Source organism: Mesoplodon densirostris, chromosome 15 (assembly GCF_025265405.1).
Source record: "Mesoplodon densirostris isolate mMesDen1 chromosome 15, mMesDen1 primary haplotype, whole genome shotgun sequence".
NCBI lineage: Eukaryota > Metazoa > Chordata > Mammalia > Artiodactyla > Ziphiidae > Mesoplodon > Mesoplodon densirostris.
In genome coordinates, this window is record NC_082675.1 from 47,838,707 (window position 1) to 47,859,135 (window position 20,429).

A 20,429-nucleotide genomic window follows, 5' to 3' on the forward strand; every position below is an offset into this window, starting at 1 on the left:
TGCCCGAAAAAATCTCTATGTGATCATGTTGCACTTAAAAAATATACTGCATGATTCTCCTTGATAGCATTTGATCTGTGATTGAGGTATCTTAGTCACAGTTTTATTATTTTTATTAACAGCCTACAGTTTTATTATTATGTTATCTTTATCACATTTTAGTATCAGGCGTACATTAAGCCTGAGATGTATTTTTTCCTTTATGTTAATAAAAAAGCATCTTGGGTCAAGTGACTGACATTGTTCATATTGCTTACTGAGTAGGAATCATTATGTCTTTAGAAAACTAGGTAGTAAGAATCCTTGTAAATAATTTCTTACCCATTCTGGGTCATCTCTATATAATTTTAACCTTTGGGAAAAGGAGCTTTCGATCAACATTAGTGCTGTATAAAACGAACAGTTCTGTTGTCTCTGGAGTGAAGGGAATCCCTCTGAAGGAGGCATTATCAGTACCTAAATGGCAGCACAATACTGTTTTAGCAGCAGTTCAGGCTCCTAAGGTTTAAAATCCATTTCAGCAGACTCAGATAAGTGTTATTACTATTATTTTTTAACAAGTCCTCAACTTAGCTGTGTTTATTTTCAGACTCAGCATTCACCAGGACTTCTATATTGGAGTAAGTTTAGGAATTTAAATCAATTAATTAATAATAAATAAATAAAATTTAACTTTTTATTTGGAATAATTTCAGATTTGTAGAAAAGTTGCAAAGGCAGTACAGAGCATTCCTGTATATACCCTTCACCTAGCTTCTCCTGTTAACATCTTACAAAACCATGGCACATTATCAAAGCTAAGAAATGAACATTGGTACAATCTATTAACCTCATTATAAGCTTTATTTGGATTTCACTAAATTTTTCCATGAATGTCCTTTTTCTGTTCCTGGACCAAACCAGGATACCACATTGCATCTAGTCCTCTGTCCTGTGAGTTTCTTTATCTTGCCTCGTTTTTTATGACCTTGACAGTTTTGAAGAATATAGAAGAGGGTTTTCTTTTAAGCTAGTATATCATTTATATATGACAGTACTTGGCATGTATGAAAGCTGACTGTCTTTTCCTACAGGACCTGTAGCTTCAAGGTTTCAGTTATTTTATTCTCCTGACTTTGGTCACCAAGGGTCCTTAGGAAGATTCACTGGCTATTAATTTTAATTTTTGGTTTATCCCTTTTACTTCCAGCTGGCATCTAGTTAAGTTTATAATAACACAGATCAGAGGTCAGCAAACTACTGCCCACAGTCCAATTCTGGCCCACCACCTGACTTTGTAAATAAACTTTTATTAGGACACTGCTATGCCCATTTGTTTCTGCACGGTCTGTGCCTGCTTTCACTCTCCACTGGCAATGTTGAGTAGCTGCAACAGGGACTGTATGGCCTGCAAACTCTAACCTAGTTACTCTTTGTGTGCCTTTACAGAAAAAGGTTGCTGACCCCTGGTATAGATGAATAAAAAGAACCATGTTCTTTGGAAATTAATTGGTACAATACTAATAACTAAACTACAAGCTGAGTTTGAATCTTGTTTACTATTAGGTGACCTCAGATGAAGTGTTTTACCTTTTTTAACCTCAGTTTCCTCATCTGTAAAATGAGAACACCATCAGCTACATCTCAAGCTTAACCAATGTAGGTAAACAACTTCCCATAGTGCTAAGCCCCCAATAAGGGGAGACCATTATTGTTATTACTTTTATTAACAGTAATTCTTAAAAAGTTTTAATTCTTATAATTCTGCTTCACATTACCTTTCACATCTCTGTATTTTCATGTTATTTTCTATTTTCATGCACTACTGTTTTCAAGCCCAAACTGCTACCTTTAAGCATTATCCTTCCTTCGTACTAAAGAATTGCTCAAGTTTTTATTGAATGTGTTATCCCAGAATAAAACTTAATGTCAGAGTAGGGACTGAAATATCATTACAGTTATATCTCAAAGGAAGTGAACATATTGAAATGATTCAGAATATACTGTTTTAGGATAAACTGGTCTCCAAAATGCTCAGATGCATTGCTATACTTCCTTTTTATTGGAACTTTATAAAAAAAGTTGGCAGTTCATCCATTTGGATCAGAATGGAGACAAGGATGTTGAGAAAGGGTTCTCATGAGATTTGAGGAAACACACACATGTTCACTCATACAACAAACTGTTTCCAGTGAACATACAGGGAGCCAACAATGCTTCTCAAACATGAAGGAATAACAAGAAGAAATGTCTCTTTCTAGCTTCTTTAAATTGGTGCTTATTCTATTTTTCCTTATTTACTTTTATAAACATACACCTTCCAGAATGAAGAAATTATAGGTCTAGTGAGTACTGCACACCAAATGATCTGAAAGAGAATGTCCACATAGTTTGTGAGACACGATTCACACAGATTAAACAGATCTAAATTATCTTCAGTAAATGTCACTCTCTGGGCGCACTCAACAGTTTTGTCTACATTTTCGTGTATGTCTGTACTTCTAAAGGAAGTTACTCCTACTCCCATACATAAAAATGCATAACATATGTGCGTACAATCTGTGGCTCCATGCTTCCAACTCTGATGTCACCATTCATGCCGACAATTAGCTCTGCATATATAAGGAGACTAATGTACCGATGAATCTTGCGGTCACCGTCAGTGACAGAGGAAGAAGCTCATAAATAAGTGTTCTTCCTTTGACAGTTGAGCCAAACAGTCTCCTCTGGTTTCTACAGATGTGATTTATTTGCATAATTTCTTTCCTTTAAAAATTTTTTAATAGCAAAAGAAACAATGCGTTCTGTCTAAGTGCTTGGGTATGCGTGCCTGGTTAACATTTCCAGTTTCAATATTTCCTGAGAGGAAGTCATTCAAAGTGTGTTATCTAAACAACTCTAATAGGTCTAATCCAGGAAACTATCAGGGTTTTACTGTTCATAATACCATTCAGAATACCCCAAGGTCAAGCAACATTTAAAAACACTGACATAAAATTTTACACACACACACATACTCTCTCTCCCCACCTCTTCTGTTTCTCTCTGTCCCTGGTGACTGGCAACCTGTTCCCTAAGAATAGTTGTTTTAAAGATGAAACATGTAACAGAGGTTAAAATCTCAACTCTTGAAATAAAAAAATCAGGATTGATATGATTGATACTTGGTTAAATAGACAATATTTGATTAATATTAGATCATTTCCCCCCGAACTTCGATTTTTGTAACTCTTTCTTTTGGGAAAATGGCAGAAAATGAGAAAGAAAGGGCATGAAGAGTTAAGATAAATGTCAATCCTGAGTGTTTTATTTTTTTAAACAGGAAATAGGGCAAGGATGACAAGTACAACGGCCATGATTTAATTTGTGACGGTGCAGCCGAGGGCTTGCCAACTGGTAGTTTTTCAGAGGAGGTCTTGAAACCTCAGATGATGAAAAAAGCACTGGGCTGTCTTCAAACACTGAAATAATTAGCCTCACCATAGTATCCAATTTTATCATTCTGAATGACTCTTGAAAATAAATGACATCTGACTCATGGTAAGGAAAAGATGAAATTTTTAAAAACTGGAAAATACAAATAAAAACTGGCTACTTCTAAATTCATTCACTCTTCATTTTTAAAATTCATTCTTACATCTGACAAAATTCAGGCTGCATACTAATCGGTAATTTCTGATCTCTCTGAAATGTAGCCAAGAACAAGGTAGTGAACTAGAGGCCTCTGAGCAGCCAAAAAGATGTGATATGAGGACTTATGAAAAAGTCTTTAAGGACCTTAAGGGTACTTATACTTACTCCCATCTAACTAAAACTCTATCCAGCTTGGTTACCAGTTTCCAGCCCACAGTGGAATAGAAGTGGAAATCAACACTGGAAATACGGACTGTTAAAGCAGGTATTCTAACAAACATAAGAGGCAACAAACAAACAATTTAAATGAGACCATAAAGCACATAATTCTCAGGGTTGTAGGGTCTCCCCACATAAAGGTAAAAGCCATACACATCAGGAGAGGGGGATGAGTTTAAATTTTGTTCCAGTTCTTCTCTTTTGGATGATAGAAAGTACAATACATTTTAAGAAACGGAAAGAAAATTACAGTCATTTTAGACAGGATTTTTGTTATAATTCCCAGCTACCCCAAAAGCTGGCTACCTAGAACTACTCACATTCTAAAGGCTCCACAGAGGTAGAAAATGCCAGAGCAAATGATCCTTATCCATTTTGAAGAATCAGAGGAATAAAACACCTGTCTGATATCATTATAAACTTACAGCATGAGGATTCCTTTTCTGAATGGTCAAGACAGAAACCAGGAATGGTATTTTAAACTAGGAATGATGTGACCACCGCGACTCAACTATACTCTTAGTATAAGAATAAAACAAAACAACCAAAGAACTCAGTCCCACTATTTTGTATTACTCTACAGGACGAACATAGGATGGCCCAGAATAAAGACGGAATAAAGTCTAGTCATATGCTGTTTTTGCCTTTTAAAAGACGAATGTGATCAGAAAGACGGCAGAGAGTAAAATAATTATGACAAGAGTTAGAATCAAGAGCAGTCCAAACACTTTCCACTAATGTATCTCCAAGGCCTTGTCTTAGTGTGTTCTGTTAAAATGAGTCAAGGAAGTAACATGACATATGTTTAATTTGTTAACTATCTTAGGTATGGAAACAAAGTACAGTCTAACTGGCTGGCAGAGGGGGAAGATATTTATTTCTTCAGCACTTTTTCAGATGGCAGCTTTAAAAAGGGGAATGAATATATTAAGATAAAAGTCACACAGATTGCCTCAAATCTACAGCTTCGGGGAAAAGCTGGCTGATTCTCAGTAAGTTAGAAGCCTTGGAAAAAATCCAAAGTTCAGCATCAAGTCGCAGGAATAATATTAAACTTTAGAACTCTTGCTTATTTATTCAATGATGCATTTTGGCTACTTCCTTGTGCCTTTACCACTACTTCAAGCAACAATGAAAGAACCCATCTTGTTTCTCTGTGAATACTGGTTAATACTTAAAAAAAATTCTGGGTTAATATGTTACAGTAGCGTTTTTGAAGGGGTTCATTTTGACATGTGCTATCTAATTAGAAACTGCACCACTGCTGATAGAAAACATCAAGTTAACTTGTAGGATTTTATTTCTGAAATATTGGCAACATACTCTGGAATGATGTAAGATCTAAAAATCGGCACATATAACATTCAGAAAGTTGCCAAATCCTGTGTGTCAGACCATAAGCATTTCAGAAATATGAAAGATGGAAGGATTTGGCTAGGCAATAATTATTGAATATGTTTATTTAGATTAAAAAAAAAAAAGAAAATGAATTTACCGTGCAAGCTATCGTGTCAATGTGAAAGGATTTTCTGATCATAATCATGGGCCTTATCTCAAATCCACAGACAGAATATGAGGGAGTAAAAGGATGACTGGATTGAATTAGGGGACCTGGCTTTGCAGCTAAGTTGTTTTGTGGTTTTGTATGTATCAATGAAGTTGGCTGACATCTGTTTCTTAGTTTTCCTATTTATTAAAAGAAGGCGTAGGACAAGGCAATGTGTAAGGGCCTTTCCAGGTCTAACATTTGATGATTATCAAAACTCAGAGTCTATAAATTTCCTAGTCCTGCTGGATTATTTGTAACAGTTTGTCACTTTATTCTTGGTCACGTTTCTCAGTACTGAGAAGCTCAGCTATCACTCAAGTTCTCTGAATCTTACACGATTTTTTTTCCCTATTAAAAAAAGTTGATTCTGAGATCCTTTGCCATACACTCCAGCAGCTTTGCCGTGAGACACTGCGGCCCCTGCCAGTGACAAACCCAGTTAGCAGGAGCCGATCTGCAGGTGACAGGACTGTCAGCTGAGCTCTGACCCAGCCACAGGGTAATGGTTCTTACGAGGTCTGTGTGGGCTGAAGTGGCGACTACATTCCACATTTGGCCCAGATCTCACAGTTCCTGAGTGGGGCACTTTCCCCAGCTGAGACAATGCAAACTTGTTATTCTGCCTCCGGGGAAATCTATGCTGGAACAGCTGAAAGCTTGGACCTCACTAACTGGAACAAAAATAGCAACGTTATAGCATCCAGATTAGCGCATTTGGGCTCCCTAGGACTGGGGAGCAGTCATTTTAATGGAGAAAGCTTGTGCCTGAGGGCACTGAAGGCAGGAAGCCTCCTCCCCACTTTACGAGAGCTGCAAGCTACCCAGTGCCAAATCCAAGGCTGCCCTTTCTTCCCGCTCTCTCCGCAAATGTCACAGGAAAGACAGACTTACATCAAGACTTAATTTGTTAGTCATTAGTTCGATGGCAGAAAATACACGTGTGTATTCTCATCATTACTGGGCTGGGTTTGAGAGGCTGGAAGACATGTAAAATAATTCACTGGGTACTGGCATAATAAGTCTCCAAAAAAGTATTTGAGGTAAAAAGGTGTTCTGAAACAACAACACATATATACTCTGTTCTAGTATTCAGTCACAGAGTATAAAGTACTAAATAAAGAGTAAGTGAAATCAACTGTGCTGGGAAATTTTTTTTAAATGTGAAACTTCATTTAGTAGGATTTTATGTTTTGAATCAGGGGTTGACAAACCTCTTCTTACAGGGCCACAGAGTAATAATTTCAGGCTTGTGGGCCATATGGTCTCTTTTGCAACTACCAGACTCTGCCGTTGTATCATGAAAGCAGCCACAGACAACACTAAGTGTAGGGGGATGGCTGTGTTCCAATAAACCTTTATTTGCAAGACAGGTGCCTTCCCCCAAGATTGTAGTTAGCTAGCCCCTACATGAGACACTTGCAAAGCATATGAATGCATTGCTTCATTTAACTCTCATGACAAATCTATGATGTGGGTAGTATCACTCGCATTTTGTCCATTTTGCAGGTGAAGACACCTGGGGTCATATGACCTGCCCAAGGTCACAGTCAATGCCTGGAGCTGGTGTCTGACCTCAACTCTGAATCCAGAGCCTGAGCTACGATACACAGTCTGACATGCTCTTTAGATAACGGCAACTTGTTTAAAGAAAGAAGTCGGACTGAAAACGGTTGGTGCAGCTATTTTTCTTATTAAAGGGTAGAGGACTGAGCCTTCGGTTGGAATGACCAATTCAGAACTAAGACATCTTCTGACTTTGAAAGTAAACATGAGAACAGAGATAGATAGCTGATGAAAAAACTAAAAGAGGTAATTGAGAAAATACCTATTATAGTTAAAAACAAATAGGTAGGAAAGCAGGTAAACAACAAAAAAAATTCTTACCATGGAAACCAAAAACTGGATGTTATTAACAGAGGGAAAAAGTGGTGAATGAGGCAGGTGACTGCTGTTCTAAAAACATCGAATGCCATCAGCTTAGGAGGGATTGGAGGAAATGGACAAAATGATCAGCAAGAGGTTACCTGCCCACATATTCTTTCATTTTCTTGGCCTTCTCGTCTCCCATTTTCTGTTCCTCCCACCTCAGTTGCCTATTTAGATTTGAAAAACAGCTACTCCTATCATTTCCTATATTACTGCCTCAAGTTTAATTTCAAGGACTTCACACTCTACCACTCTCCTATTTTGCACATCACTTCCTTAAACAAATCCACATCAGAAGTTCCTTAACCCTGTCAGGATCTCCAATTTTCATTGGGGTTACACGTCTTGTATTCATGGCTCATTGCTACCTGCCACTCCAGGGCACTTCATCTGTGCCTTTGCTCATCTCTGTTACACTCCCTGGTAGAACCCAACTCTGACTATATACCCAACTCTCCAGCTCAAGATGGATGGAAGAAAAAAAGGTTAGTGCTGAGTAATCTCACTTGAAATTTACTTTGACAAAACCGTGGGACCACCCTACTATACTTCCCTGGTTAACTGTTTTCTGGGTCTCTGAGCTGATTATTATTTCCTTCCTCTCAAAGCTTCTAAAGGCTCCCATTTTGCTAAATTTAATGGTGAGTTCCCAGTGCTTATCTAACTCAATCACTAAGCATTTGACACAATTGCCCATTCTTCTTTGAAACGCTATTGTCATTTGGCTGCAGGGATACCACATGCTCTGCTGTCTTTCTATCTGCTACTCCTTTCTGCCTCCTCTAGACCTCAGTGCTGGAATGTTCCAGGGCTCAGTCCTCAGATCTCCTCTCTTAATCTAGACTCTAGGTTAGGGTTTCTCAACCTTGGCACTCTGGATGTTTCTGCTGGATAATGCTTAGGACGGATTGGAGGAAATGGACAAATGATCAGGACAGGGGGGGCTGTCCTGGGCATTGTAGGATGTTTATCAGCATCCCTGCCCTCTATTCACTAGACACCAGTAGCACCCACCCTTTCCCCAAGCTGTGACAATCAAAATTGTATCCAAACATTGTCAAATGTCCCTGGGGGGTGGGGGGATCACCCTTGGTTGAGATGTAGCTGAACTCAGCTAGCCCCATGGCTTCAAATACCACCTAGGAGCTGATAAGCCCCAAATATATATTACACCCCAAGCCAGACCCTGCCCCAAGCTCCGGACTTGTATATCCAAATGTCTTCTCTATTGCTTTATTTGGAGGTAGTGTTTGTATTTGCTTATTTATTCCCTGCCTCCCCAACAGAATGTAATCTCCAAGCAGGCAAGGATTTACTTATTCAATATTTACCCCCAGTGCTTAGAACAGGGTGGGCCATGTAGTGGGTGCTCAAAATATATTTGCTGCTTAAAGAATTAAACGTTTAACATATATTAACTCATTTCACACAGTTTATCAATGATGGGACAATTGGGCAGATCATTTTTAAACACATCAAGTCACCTTTTAAAGACATATTTTCTTTAATTCAAGATAAAAGGAATACATTATTTTGAAATAAATATGTAAGTAGTACTAATACTATCCATTAAATTTTAGATAAAATTTTGCTATAGTCTTGAAAATAACCAAACTAGTTCTTATTCTTTCAATACTTTTGTTTTACTCTGTATTCTTATCATGCTTCATTTCAATTTGCACTTGTAACTGTATATGAATATATGTGCATAAATACATATTTATTTCAAATAATAGTTGTGCCTTTTGACTATCATGATGCCAGTTAGCTGCCAATTCTTAACTGTAAGTCATTTCTATAGTTGTTTAGCCTCTTGGTCTAATTTACACTGTATCTGAAGCAGAGAGAAGAGGATGCATTTTCCAAGGTCTGAATTCTCCTATCTTGTAAAAAATTGCTTCCTGGATAATAGCTATATTTATGTAATATTTCATATTACATTATATTTAATAATATTTGTAACAGCTATAGTTATGAATAGGTTGTACTGTTTTTCATTTTTTCTCTTCCTCTCCAGGAGAAGTAATAACCAAGCATAGCACTTCCTGGTCCCCAATTAGGTCTCACATTAAACTCTGCATATATGTTCATGCACATTATAATCAATTTTTAAAGAAGACCATGGCATCCAACATTTTCTTTTAAAATCCAGGCAGTATCCAGACATCTTTCCCCCAAACCTCCTTGGTTTATTTATTTACATGGGTGTTTACTCACTAAGCACACAGACTTTTGTGTATATCTCTATGTAAATTTCTTGAGGTTCCTTTATCCAGTCTTCTTGGAATAGAATTGAAAGATGTCTTAATGATTAGCGCAGGCTGGATGTGATGACATCTTACAACTTTATGAGTGATGGACAAGAGGTATTAAATATTTATGTATGCATAGCACAGAACTCAACCCAAATCCAACGAGTTCTATGGATGCTATAAGCTTCTACTCCATACACTTATCTGTAATATCCACAGTTACACTGACATATTTTAAAAAGTGTCCAGATTGAAAGGATTTTCTGTTTGGCCTCATTTCAGTGGGGAGTCCAACTGACTTTCTTTTTTTTTGCTTTTTAAAAAAATTGTGGTAAAATATACATAACATGAAATTTACCATCTTAACCGTTTTTAAGTATACAGATCAGTAGTGTTAAGTACATTCACACTGTTGTGCTAAACTTTTATTTATTTATTTATTTATTTTTGCGGTATGCGGGCCTCTCACTGTTGTGGCCTCTCCCGTTGCGGAGCACAGGCTCCGGACGCGCAGGCTCAGTGGCCATGGCTCACGGGTCCAGCCGCTCCGCGGCATGTGGGATCTTCCCGGACCGGGGCACGAACCCGTGTCCCCTGCATTGGCAGGCGGACTCTCAACCACTGTGCCACCAGGGAAGCCCGTGCTAAACTTTTAAATGATATCTCTATTATATACATTTGAATCAATATAGCCAATCATGGTATTCTGTGGGGGGAAAAAAACCCTATCGAAATGTATTAGTTTCAGTATTATTTTTTCATCCATTGCTGGTTCAATACAAATTCACAAACAAACAGCTCTTAGAGGCATCTTTTAAAAATCTTTCATGTAAACAATACGCCACCAAAGACTGAATATTAGATTTTAATAATTGAGGAAATTTAAAAAATCATAAAAAAATTTTATGCTAGATTTCTCATCATTTATCAGCAAATGAAATGTTTCAGAAGAAAGTTTTGCAGTATTAACTTTGCTTTCTAAACAAAATTATTTTCATTTGGTTAATTCTAAATGTAAGTTTTAAGGAGAGATTTAAATCAAATCAAGACACTAATGAAATAGGATTTGATTAACTTCTGGCCAATGAATCTTGGAAAGTTTAAAAAATGAACACTTTCTCACAAATCTTCAATGTACACAAATACAAGCTGTCTTGAGGACTCACAGCCCGGGCCACTGACAGAGTTAAAAACTGTAAATATTCTGAACATAAGCATAATTTGGTGAGTAAAGAACTTTACTAAATACAAAATCATTTTAATAATAAAACTAAAGGAAGTAGATCATGGCAGCTGTGTTTTAGAACCGGGGGAAAGAATGACTTAGCCAATTCAATGGGCCACTTCTCCACTAAGGAAGCTGTCTTGGGCATCTCCCCGCTTCCTGGGAGTGTGGGTGGAGTGCCCCACCTGTAAAGACACTTGCATTCTTGGGCCAAGATACCATGTAGTCTGTTTTTCACATAGAGCGGATTTCCAAGAAACTGGCATCTGCCCCCTAAATCTTGAAATATTCAGAGAACAGTGACTCAGTTGGACTTCCTGCTGAAATGAGGTTAAACAGAAAATCCTTTCAATGTGAACACTTTCTCAAATGAGTCAGTGTAATCGTGGATGTGGCTGAAGAAAGTGCAGTGGGTTTGCAGGCTGAAACAAGGATGGACCTGGTTGGTGGCATCGCCACTCTGGTTAGTCTCTCTTCTAACCAGACTCTCGTCAAGGAGCTCGCTCACTGTGTAGGAGGGGACAGAACTGTCCCTTTAAGAATGCAAAACCAACACAGCACAGTAAACACTACTCAGCTTTCCTCTGATGAACAAGGATCAATAGGCACCTATTGGGCAACATTCGATACATCAATTTTCCCTCCTTTGTAGACTGATATAGACAGAATGAATACATGCTGATGTCAGGGCATGCTCTGGAAGTCCCTCTTTCTCTCAACAAGTGTTTGGTATTAGATTTACCATATGCCTTTTGCTTGCTCTTACAAGTAGAGCATCTAGCCTCACAGAAGATGTGGCCAAAAAATGGTTACATCTTAGGGAATAAAGTCCAAATTTTAAAAAAGGAAAATAACTTTTGATCTGCCTTAACAGTTATTCTAGCCAAAGGTAATGCTAACTAAATGTAGTAACCTTTGGGGTGGGGGTCAGCTCAGCTACAGCACAGTTCTTATAAGACCAGTTTTGGCCATTGACACCAACTCATTAGGAAGATGGAACCTCCTAAGAGGCATAGATGAGCACTTACTGTGTACACAACAACCTGAAAGCTAAATTATCTTAGTGAGGATAAATCTTTGGTTCTTTCAGAACTACCTTCACGTTGAATGTTATTTCCTCCATGACGTACACGCGTTCAGGAAATGCTTTAGCCACCTCCTCCACACTGTTGAAATATTGCACTGGCTCCTTTATATCTCGGTCTTGTTCCAGCAGCTTGAATTGCCCTGAAATACGTGATAAACGGAAGAGATATGAGATGTTTACGCTGGACAGCTGTCACCGTGGCGACAGCATCCCCTTTCCTTACTCCCACTCTTCTCTGTCAAAGGCTTTCTGAGCATTATCATTTAAAAAAAGAAAAAGTTACCGTGGCAAAAGGTTTTCTTGAACTAGGATATTTATTTAAAAATTAGTTTAAAAATGAAAGCAAACATATTTTTTCTTTTTTTGCTTACTTTCAGAGTTTATTACCAGAGGATCAATAACAGATTTGATGGATGTTTACTTGTAATGTAAACTCGACGTTGAAAACTTAATGTGTTATATAAATGGTTGCTCATGTTGTTTGTAACAGTATGTCACGTTGTCATTTAGTTGTAATAATGCCCCCCCCCCATACATTGTATTCTAAAACCAAGGCTGAGTGGCCTGGGGGAACTGATTTTTTTTTTAAATTAGTATTTTTAAAATGTGCAATGGAATAAAATAATACGTGGACCCTTAGCTTTCACAGATGTCCTTGGTTTCAACAGTACGCAGGCAATGCTGAGGGCTCAGGAGCTGCTATAATTTGTAAGTCTATAGCTTGGCTGCGGCACACGGGTGGGGCTTGAGACCAAGGGGCCTGGGGCGGGCGCTGGGAGGAGCCCCCTTGCAGTGAGTGAGCCACTTGGCATCTGGAGCAGCACGTAGCTTCCATCTTTCCTTTTTACTACCATGTGTAAAATTCATGAGAGTAGAAATATACTATCAAAGTATCCATAATTGGGGGGATTTCTGAAGAACTCTGAACATATTCCTAGAAATGTCAAGGCTCTATTATGCTGCTTGGACGTTTCTGGTATTTGTGATACTGCTGCCACATTCTAGAGGAGCTGCTTTCGGTTTAGCATAAAAGACCACATACAATCAAGTCCGTGACGCCATGTTTCTTAGTGGTCATTTTCTGAACACTGTTTACAATATAACACTTGAGAAACTTGAAAAGGAATGAAAAGCTATTATGAGGCAGATCTCTCTGCATGCGTCCACGGGGCATCAGGCAGAAATAGGGAAACTTTCATACTTTCAACACATTTTCTTTAAAGCATCTATTAGGTGGAGGCATTATTCTAGATGCTGGAGATAAATCAATCAAGAGACCAGATAAGAATCTCTGTCCTTTTGAAGCTTACACTGAAGTGGGAGACAGAGGATAAATACAATCAATCAGTAGAATATACGCCAGAAGGTGAGAAGTGCCATTAAAAATAGGGTGAGGGGGTTGGAGAGTGCAGGGTGGCCAGAGTAGGCATGGCTGAGACAGTGACTTTGATGTAGCTGGGCAGTGAGTTCTTAGAATTCTAAGCACATGCAACAGTCTACACAGAAACCCTCAGGCGGATGGGCTGGTGCATCTTTGGCATGCTGTGGCTGGAGTGGGGTGAGTAGAAGCTAAGAAGGAAGAGAAAGAAAGTCAGAGAAGTAACAGGTGGTTTAGATTGTCCACAGCTTTGCAGAACTGTGATTCTTCATCTGACTGCGATGGGGAGCCACCTGGGGGGTCTAAGTGCAGAAGAGGTGATTTAACCAATGCTACAGAAGAATCATTCTAGTTGCCATGTTGAGGACACACTGTAAAGGTGCCAGGCGTAGAAGCCCAGACACCAGTTAGGAGGGCCCTGCAATCATCCAGGTATGAGACGGCCGGGGTTTGGAAGCAGTGAGGAATCTGGCCTGAGCGGCTGAGGAATGGAGCTGCCACTGACCGAGATGGGCAGGTCTGGAGGGGTAAGATGAGGAGGTAAGATCAGGAATTCAGTCTGGACCGGTTAAATCTATTAGACATAGAAACGGAGATATCCCGAAAGCTCTTAGATGGATACATAAGTGTGGAGGTCAGGAGAAAGGTCTGGCTGGAAATAGTTAACTCTGGGCGCCACTGGCACATGGATGATATTTAAAGCCATGACACTTTAATGATGACAACCACGGTCTCAAGTGTAGACTGAGAAGAGGTCCAAGGTTTGAGTTCTGGGAGACTAAGGACTGGCCAGGAAAATACGAGAAAAATCCAGAAGTGCTACATTCTAGAAGCCAGGTGATTCGAGTGCCTCAAGGAGAAGAAGGGGGAGTGATGTCAAATGCTGTGCACAGGACTGTGAAACGAGACTGAGAACTGCTGGATTTAGCAGCTTGTATTTAATTGGGGATTTTGATACGAGCAGTGGAATAGCTGGGCCAAAGCCTGATTGAACCTGAGAGCCTGAGAAAGGAGAGCTGGGAATAACAAGAATGGACAGCAGGTGATGTTTCGGGGAGTTCTGTGATGAGGGGAGAAGAGACACTGAGTAGTAGCTAAAGGGAGGAAGTGGGATGGGGCCTGGAGAGTGTTTTTGTTTCCTTAATTCGATGGGAGAAGTACCAGCATGTTTGATGCTGATGGGAATGACGCACAGATGATGAGGATTACTGGAGCACATCCTTGAGGAGATGGGGGGACATCAGAGTGGAGGAGCTGGCCTTCAACAGGAGTTCATCTGTGGCAGGTTCAGTGGGACCTGGGGGAAGCTCCCTCTTATTGCTTCAATATTTCCAGCAAAAGTGGGAAGGAAGGCATCCGTTGAGAATAAAGTTGAGAAAGGAGGTGTTGGAGGTTAAGGAAAGAGGAGAAGGTTGTAAAAAGTCCAGTGAGAATGAATACCATAATACGTCTGGTGGGCAGCCCTAAGTTCCCACTTGAGGTTAACGGTCATCATTTGAAAGTGAAACCAAACAGTCTAGTTGTGTGTTTTCCTCTAGCCAATGTCTGACACACAGGGGCTGGCGTGAAGCAGGTAGAGATTTGGATTCAGCCAATTACCAAGTGAGTATGAGACGTGAAAGAGGGACAAAGTAGGCAGGATGTATGCAAGGGAGTTCATGGAGCTTGAGCTGGACCCAACATCTTGGGAGGGAGGGAAGAGGATGAAAATAATCATGGGATCAACGGATGGCAGGTTCTGACGGACTTGATTTCCGTGCCCTGGAAGAGTGAGTTCGAGAACCAGGCAGAGGAGAGAGGTCAGAGAGTGGTACGTATGCGACTGAGATCACGGAGGGATGCAGTTATTGGCGATGCTGTGGTCGAGGGGGCGACCACGGGAGGTAAGCATTGTGGTGGTGAGAAGCTAAAGGAACTGAGAAGCCAGGGGTATCAAATGAATCATACAGGTAAGCACTGAAATCTCCAAGGGTGAGGAGAGAAGCACTGCTGGGGAGAACGGCAGTGAGCCAGGAGTGAGAACCATGGAGAAATGAGGGAGGAATCTTAGGCTTGGTAGATGAATGTACCGACGATGGGGGAGCAGGGGATGCTGTCTGATGACAAGAGATTTACAGCTGAGTTTTTAGGGAGCAGGGAAGGTCAGGGTAGCAATGAAGACCATAGAGACACTTATATCCCCTCAACTCTGGGGCAAAAAAAAAAATAGAGCTACCACCTGAGAGGCCTTCAGGGAAGCAGTGTTTTCAGGGCATATGCAGATTTGGGTTTTAACAAAATTAAAGTAATTTCAGAGGGGGGTTTAAGGATGTAGGGCTTTTGCTAGTGATGAACCTTGATGGAAGCGTTTTCAAGAGTTAAAGGGCAGGTGATGAGGGCAAAATAGAGGATGCACCCAGACATAACGGCTCATGCACCTTTTAGAAGAACGTGGAGGGATGAATAACACATTTGAAAATACAAAATATGTTGGACTGTACCTTTTTCATAAAAAACAATTTTTAAAAAATCAAAAAGATTATGGCAATCTCAATACTACTTATTTAAACAAATTCTGCCAAATTAAACTTTTCATTTGTCATTATTCTACTTAGTCTGTGTACAAACTTTTAATACCTATGGTTTATCTACAGTTTTATGCTGTTTCTTTCTGTATTTTCCTACATTTTCTCACGTGATGACACTTACAATACTTGCATAGCACTTAATAACGGATTCAACTCTTTTTCTATTCTTACATGGTCAGTCTGAGTTTGGCAGGTGCCTAATGTAAGTGGGAACTCTGCCATGTACATGTTTTATGATACTGGTAAATTACTAATCCGTCTGAGCCTTGCTTCCTTGCCTGTAAAGTGGGGACACTTCATAGGGCTGCTGTGGGTATTAAGTGAGATGATGCAAAGTACTCAGCACAAGTAGCCATTCAGCAACTCTCGGCTCCCTTCCCTCTTCTGCAAAGAGATTTTCTTTTGTCTTCTGGCTCACATTTTGGGGATAAATTTTCTAGCATGAGGTTATTAAATCAAAGAATAATACACAATTCCGTATGTTTACCATGCACGGCTATATTTTTTTCCAAAATACCAAAACCAAATTATATTTCTATGAATAGGCTACATGCCTCCTAGTTGGGGCACAATCTTGCCAGCACTGAGTATTTTTTCAATTAGACAATTCAATGCATATTAAAAAGCATCTCTTTCCTGTATTAATCTGCATCCCTCTGAAGATCAGTGAAGTTAAACATTTGAATTTTTCTTGTACAAATGACTGTACAAATATATAATAAATATATTTGACATAGTCTACATTTCTTTTCACTTCTAGAGACATCTAAGGGCCTGTTGGATATTTATACTTGGAAGTCCCATTAGCACCAAATTCAACATGTCTAAAGTCAGGGAAGCACAATGCCTTGCATGCAATAGATATTTAATAAATGTGTAATAAATATAGTCCTGGAATTGGCAAACAATGAAGCAATGCATAAGTAATTGCAGGTTTTCAAAGTTATAAATAAAAGGTGAACTACATTACTATACACAAGGTTTGTTTCTGAACTACTGATGAATGATTTCACTCAACAGAGAAAGAAAGCAATGGTATACTTAAAAATCATTCAAATCTGAATAATATACAGAACCTCAAGACATATTTTTCAGGGACCAATCCAACCAAAGGACAGATTAGATAAGCAACTGGAACTGTCTTCCAGGATGAAACAATCTTTCAGCATCAGGATGTAATATACAAGGGGAAAAAAGTAGTCACCAGTGAGCAAGAGTTCAAATTTATAGGTCCATTTGGTGGGAATACCCAGAATCACCTAACAGAGACATCAGATATTTGCCAATACTTCCAATTATCTGCAACTGTAATTTAGATTTTCTAATTTGTTAGCAGAATAACAAAATAAATTGTAGATTTGGAACCTGAGCCAAGTCAAGCTACCATCACTAAACCAAGTATAGTTTATGAAAGTCTACAAATTATCTTTCCATGAGCATGAAATAGTTTAACTTATTTTAAAATTCTGATCAATATTCTAGAAAAATTTTCCTAAGGCAGGGGGCAGGAGGATCTGTATGCATGCCAAGTGGTCTGTAGATGTACAGTCTCTGAGCTAACAGATTACCCGAAAACTACATGCCTATACTAAATTCCATTCTGTCCCTTCTGAAAGGCATTCACAAGTCAAGGATGTGTCACCAAATCCTAACACTTACACATCAAATGAGACATTACCCTACAGAATAGTGCTGCCTCACAGAAATACAATGCAGGCCACACATGCAATTCTGTGTTTTATGATGGCCACATTAAAAAAGTAAAAAGAGGTGAAATTTATTTTAATAATATGGTTCTATCTAAACCAATACATCTAAATTCAATATAAGAATCATTAATTAAATTTTTTCCACATTAAGTCTTTTAAATCCCATGTAGGTTTTTTTTTTTGTTTTTTGTTTTTTGCGGTACGTGGGCCTCTCACCCTTGCGGCTTCTCCCGTTGCGGAGCACAGGCTCCGGACGCGCAGGCTCAGCGGCCATGGCTCACGGGCCCAGCTGCTCCACGGCATGTGGGATCCTCCTGGACCGGGGCACGAACCCGTGTCCCCTGCATCGGCAGGCGGACTCTCAACCACTGAACCACCAGGGAAGCCCCCCATGTAGGTTTTACACTTGCGGCATACCTCTGTTCACACTATCCTCATTACAAGCGCTCAACAGCCCATGTGGCTAGTGGTTGCTATACCCATGTGGGTATAGAACATTTCTGCCTTCTCTTAAAACTGGCTGCAGATACTGTTCACGTCCTTAAAAAAGATCATGTGACGGAATACCTCCTGACAAAATAGGATGTTTCATCTCATGAAATAACAGCTTCAGAACGCTTATATTTTCTTTTCCTTGCTCTGTTTGTCGTGATCGCTGATATTCTGGTTCAAAGAACAGAGCCTGGGTTTCTTGATATAAAGCACCTCTATCCCCTTAACACCGTTTTTCTTCTCTTTCAATTTGGGTGCTCGTTCTTCAAGCATCCTTTAGTTGTTTTTCTCTTGTGTCTGAGATCTCTTACTGTTAGCAGCCTCAAATATATTCTGGCATATGAACCAAATGAATAATCCTGTCTGGTGTGGCTGTGATGTCAATAGTAAAGCTGTATAAATTCTAACCTTCTAGTCTCACCTGTGTTCGTCATCTCAGGAAAGATGGACAGGAAGACCTCAGAAGCATGCGCATGGGAGCACTGACAAGAATCTATTCTGAGAATGATGAACATACACAGATGAAAGAATAAGAATAAAAACAAAGTAGCAGCTAAATATGACCAAATGTTTTCACATCTGAACATACTGTACATCAGAAAAATTGATTCCTCTCATTCATTCTTTTAACTGTTTATTGAATATCCAATGTCATCCATTAACTTCTGTCTCTTCTTTTCCATACAGTTTCTTTATATTGTCCTGTAAGATTTTAGTTCATGTTTCTTTGTGTATATATATTATTATTTTAAACATTTTCTTGTCATATGTTGAATGGTCTAAAACCAAATAAATATTTATACTTCTTACACCCCACAAATACCTTTAAAATCTAAATATATCAAATGTTTTAATGTAATGTTTTAAATACCAGGTCATGGGATATATGCAACTTCCTATTTCAGGGGTTGGCAAACTTGTTCTGTAAATATTTTAGGTTTTGTGGGCTAAATGGCCTCTGTTATCAACTATTCAACTCCGGTGAGGTATCTCAAAAGCAGCCACAGACGACATGTAAACGAATTACAACATCTGTGTTCCAATCAAACTTTACAAAAACAAGCAGCAGGTCAGATCTGGCCCTGAGGCCACACAGTTTGCTGACCTCTGTCCTGCAGGGAGACATCAAGAAATGAGAGACATCAGACAGGACATCAGAAATGAAAATGACCAACACTCCTAAGTAGTTATCCTGAGGTCTCTTGTAAGGTAGTTGAAACTATACCCTAAGCCGGCCCATGTTCATCTTAGAATGGCAGTTTTCCCTTTAAATACGAGTCTAAAATCAAGAGGTGTTAAGCTGCACATGCAGATTGTATTAGGAGAATAATGCAAATGAAAAGCAAACGTGCCCACCTCCTCTCACTGTATTTTATGGCTTCTATTCTCCTATAAAAGAATAGGACCCTCTCAGATGAGTCAAGTTGAAGTTCTCTGGGAAAGATGCTGAGCCGTTGTGTTGCTCTGTTCCCTGTGACTGCTGTAGCCTAGAAGTTGGAACTTGTTAGAGTCAAATCCTGGAGCCAATTTAAAGAGTTAAGAGCCGGTTTCCTGACAAAATGTGAAATCAATTTATACAACACATCTTCCCACAATCCCCACATGGAGGAACTAATTTTTTTAACAGACCATTTCATGAATAACAGAGTCTTTGTGCCACCAAATGAAAACATTTGGAGATCGCCGAAACATCTGTTCTGAGATGTTACTGTCAAAACCCTGTTCCCGGAGAGGGAGGAAACTGCATTGTCTTTCAACGGTTTTGTTAATTTCATAAACCATCTCCATTGTGAGAGCTGTTCTGTCAGCAGGACCCTGAAATTCCCAGGAACGAATCCAACACCACGATCGTCGATGACAGGTTAAAGAAATTGAAGGTAATATGTAAAAAGCAAAGATGGGTACTATTATTGCACTGTTTTCATGATGTGCTTCTAAGACTATATTACATAATTAATCTGCTGACAGGGAATAACGGTCATCTAGAAAATATCCATTTTTTGGTGTGTGTCCCTCAAGATAATCACAGTGATTCACCTCAACAGAGATGATACATTAAGCACAGACAGCTAAGAGGCCCAAAGTCCTACGTGAGGCGTCTAAGTTTCGAGCACCTGTATGATGCTGAGCAGACAGCAGGACCACACACTCTCCTTTACTTAGAGGGAAAAATGGTCACTTGTCAGAAATGAAAAACGGAAATAAATTTTGCTAATTAAGAAGAGAGAGCAACGATGCTGAGATGCGTAGAGATAACAGAGGGAGTCAGAGGTGGTCAAATTCAGTTCTGTCCCGTTTGCTACTGGCTGGGAAGTTATGGTCAACAGGCAGTGAGAAGCAAGTCCCATGCTACTGGGAAGGTGGGGCTCCCCATGATTCATGCCTCCCTGGTCGCTATCACGCCTGCTGATGA

General features: G+C 39.4%; 1 protein-coding gene across 2 annotated transcripts in view; it reads right to left on the reverse strand.

The window, feature by feature from the left end:
* The window catches only part of GAREM1 (GRB2 associated regulator of MAPK1 subtype 1), a 207,439-nt gene that overhangs the window by 41,686 nt on the left and 145,324 nt on the right, over nucleotides 1-20,429 (reverse strand). For both annotated transcript variants that reach the window (XM_060119323.1, XM_060119322.1), the window contains exon 3: nucleotides 11,880-12,010. In XM_060119323.1, the coding sequence (XP_059975306.1) occupies nucleotides 11,880-12,010 (131 nt within the window). The remainder of the gene's footprint in view (nucleotides 1-11,879; nucleotides 12,011-20,429) is intronic.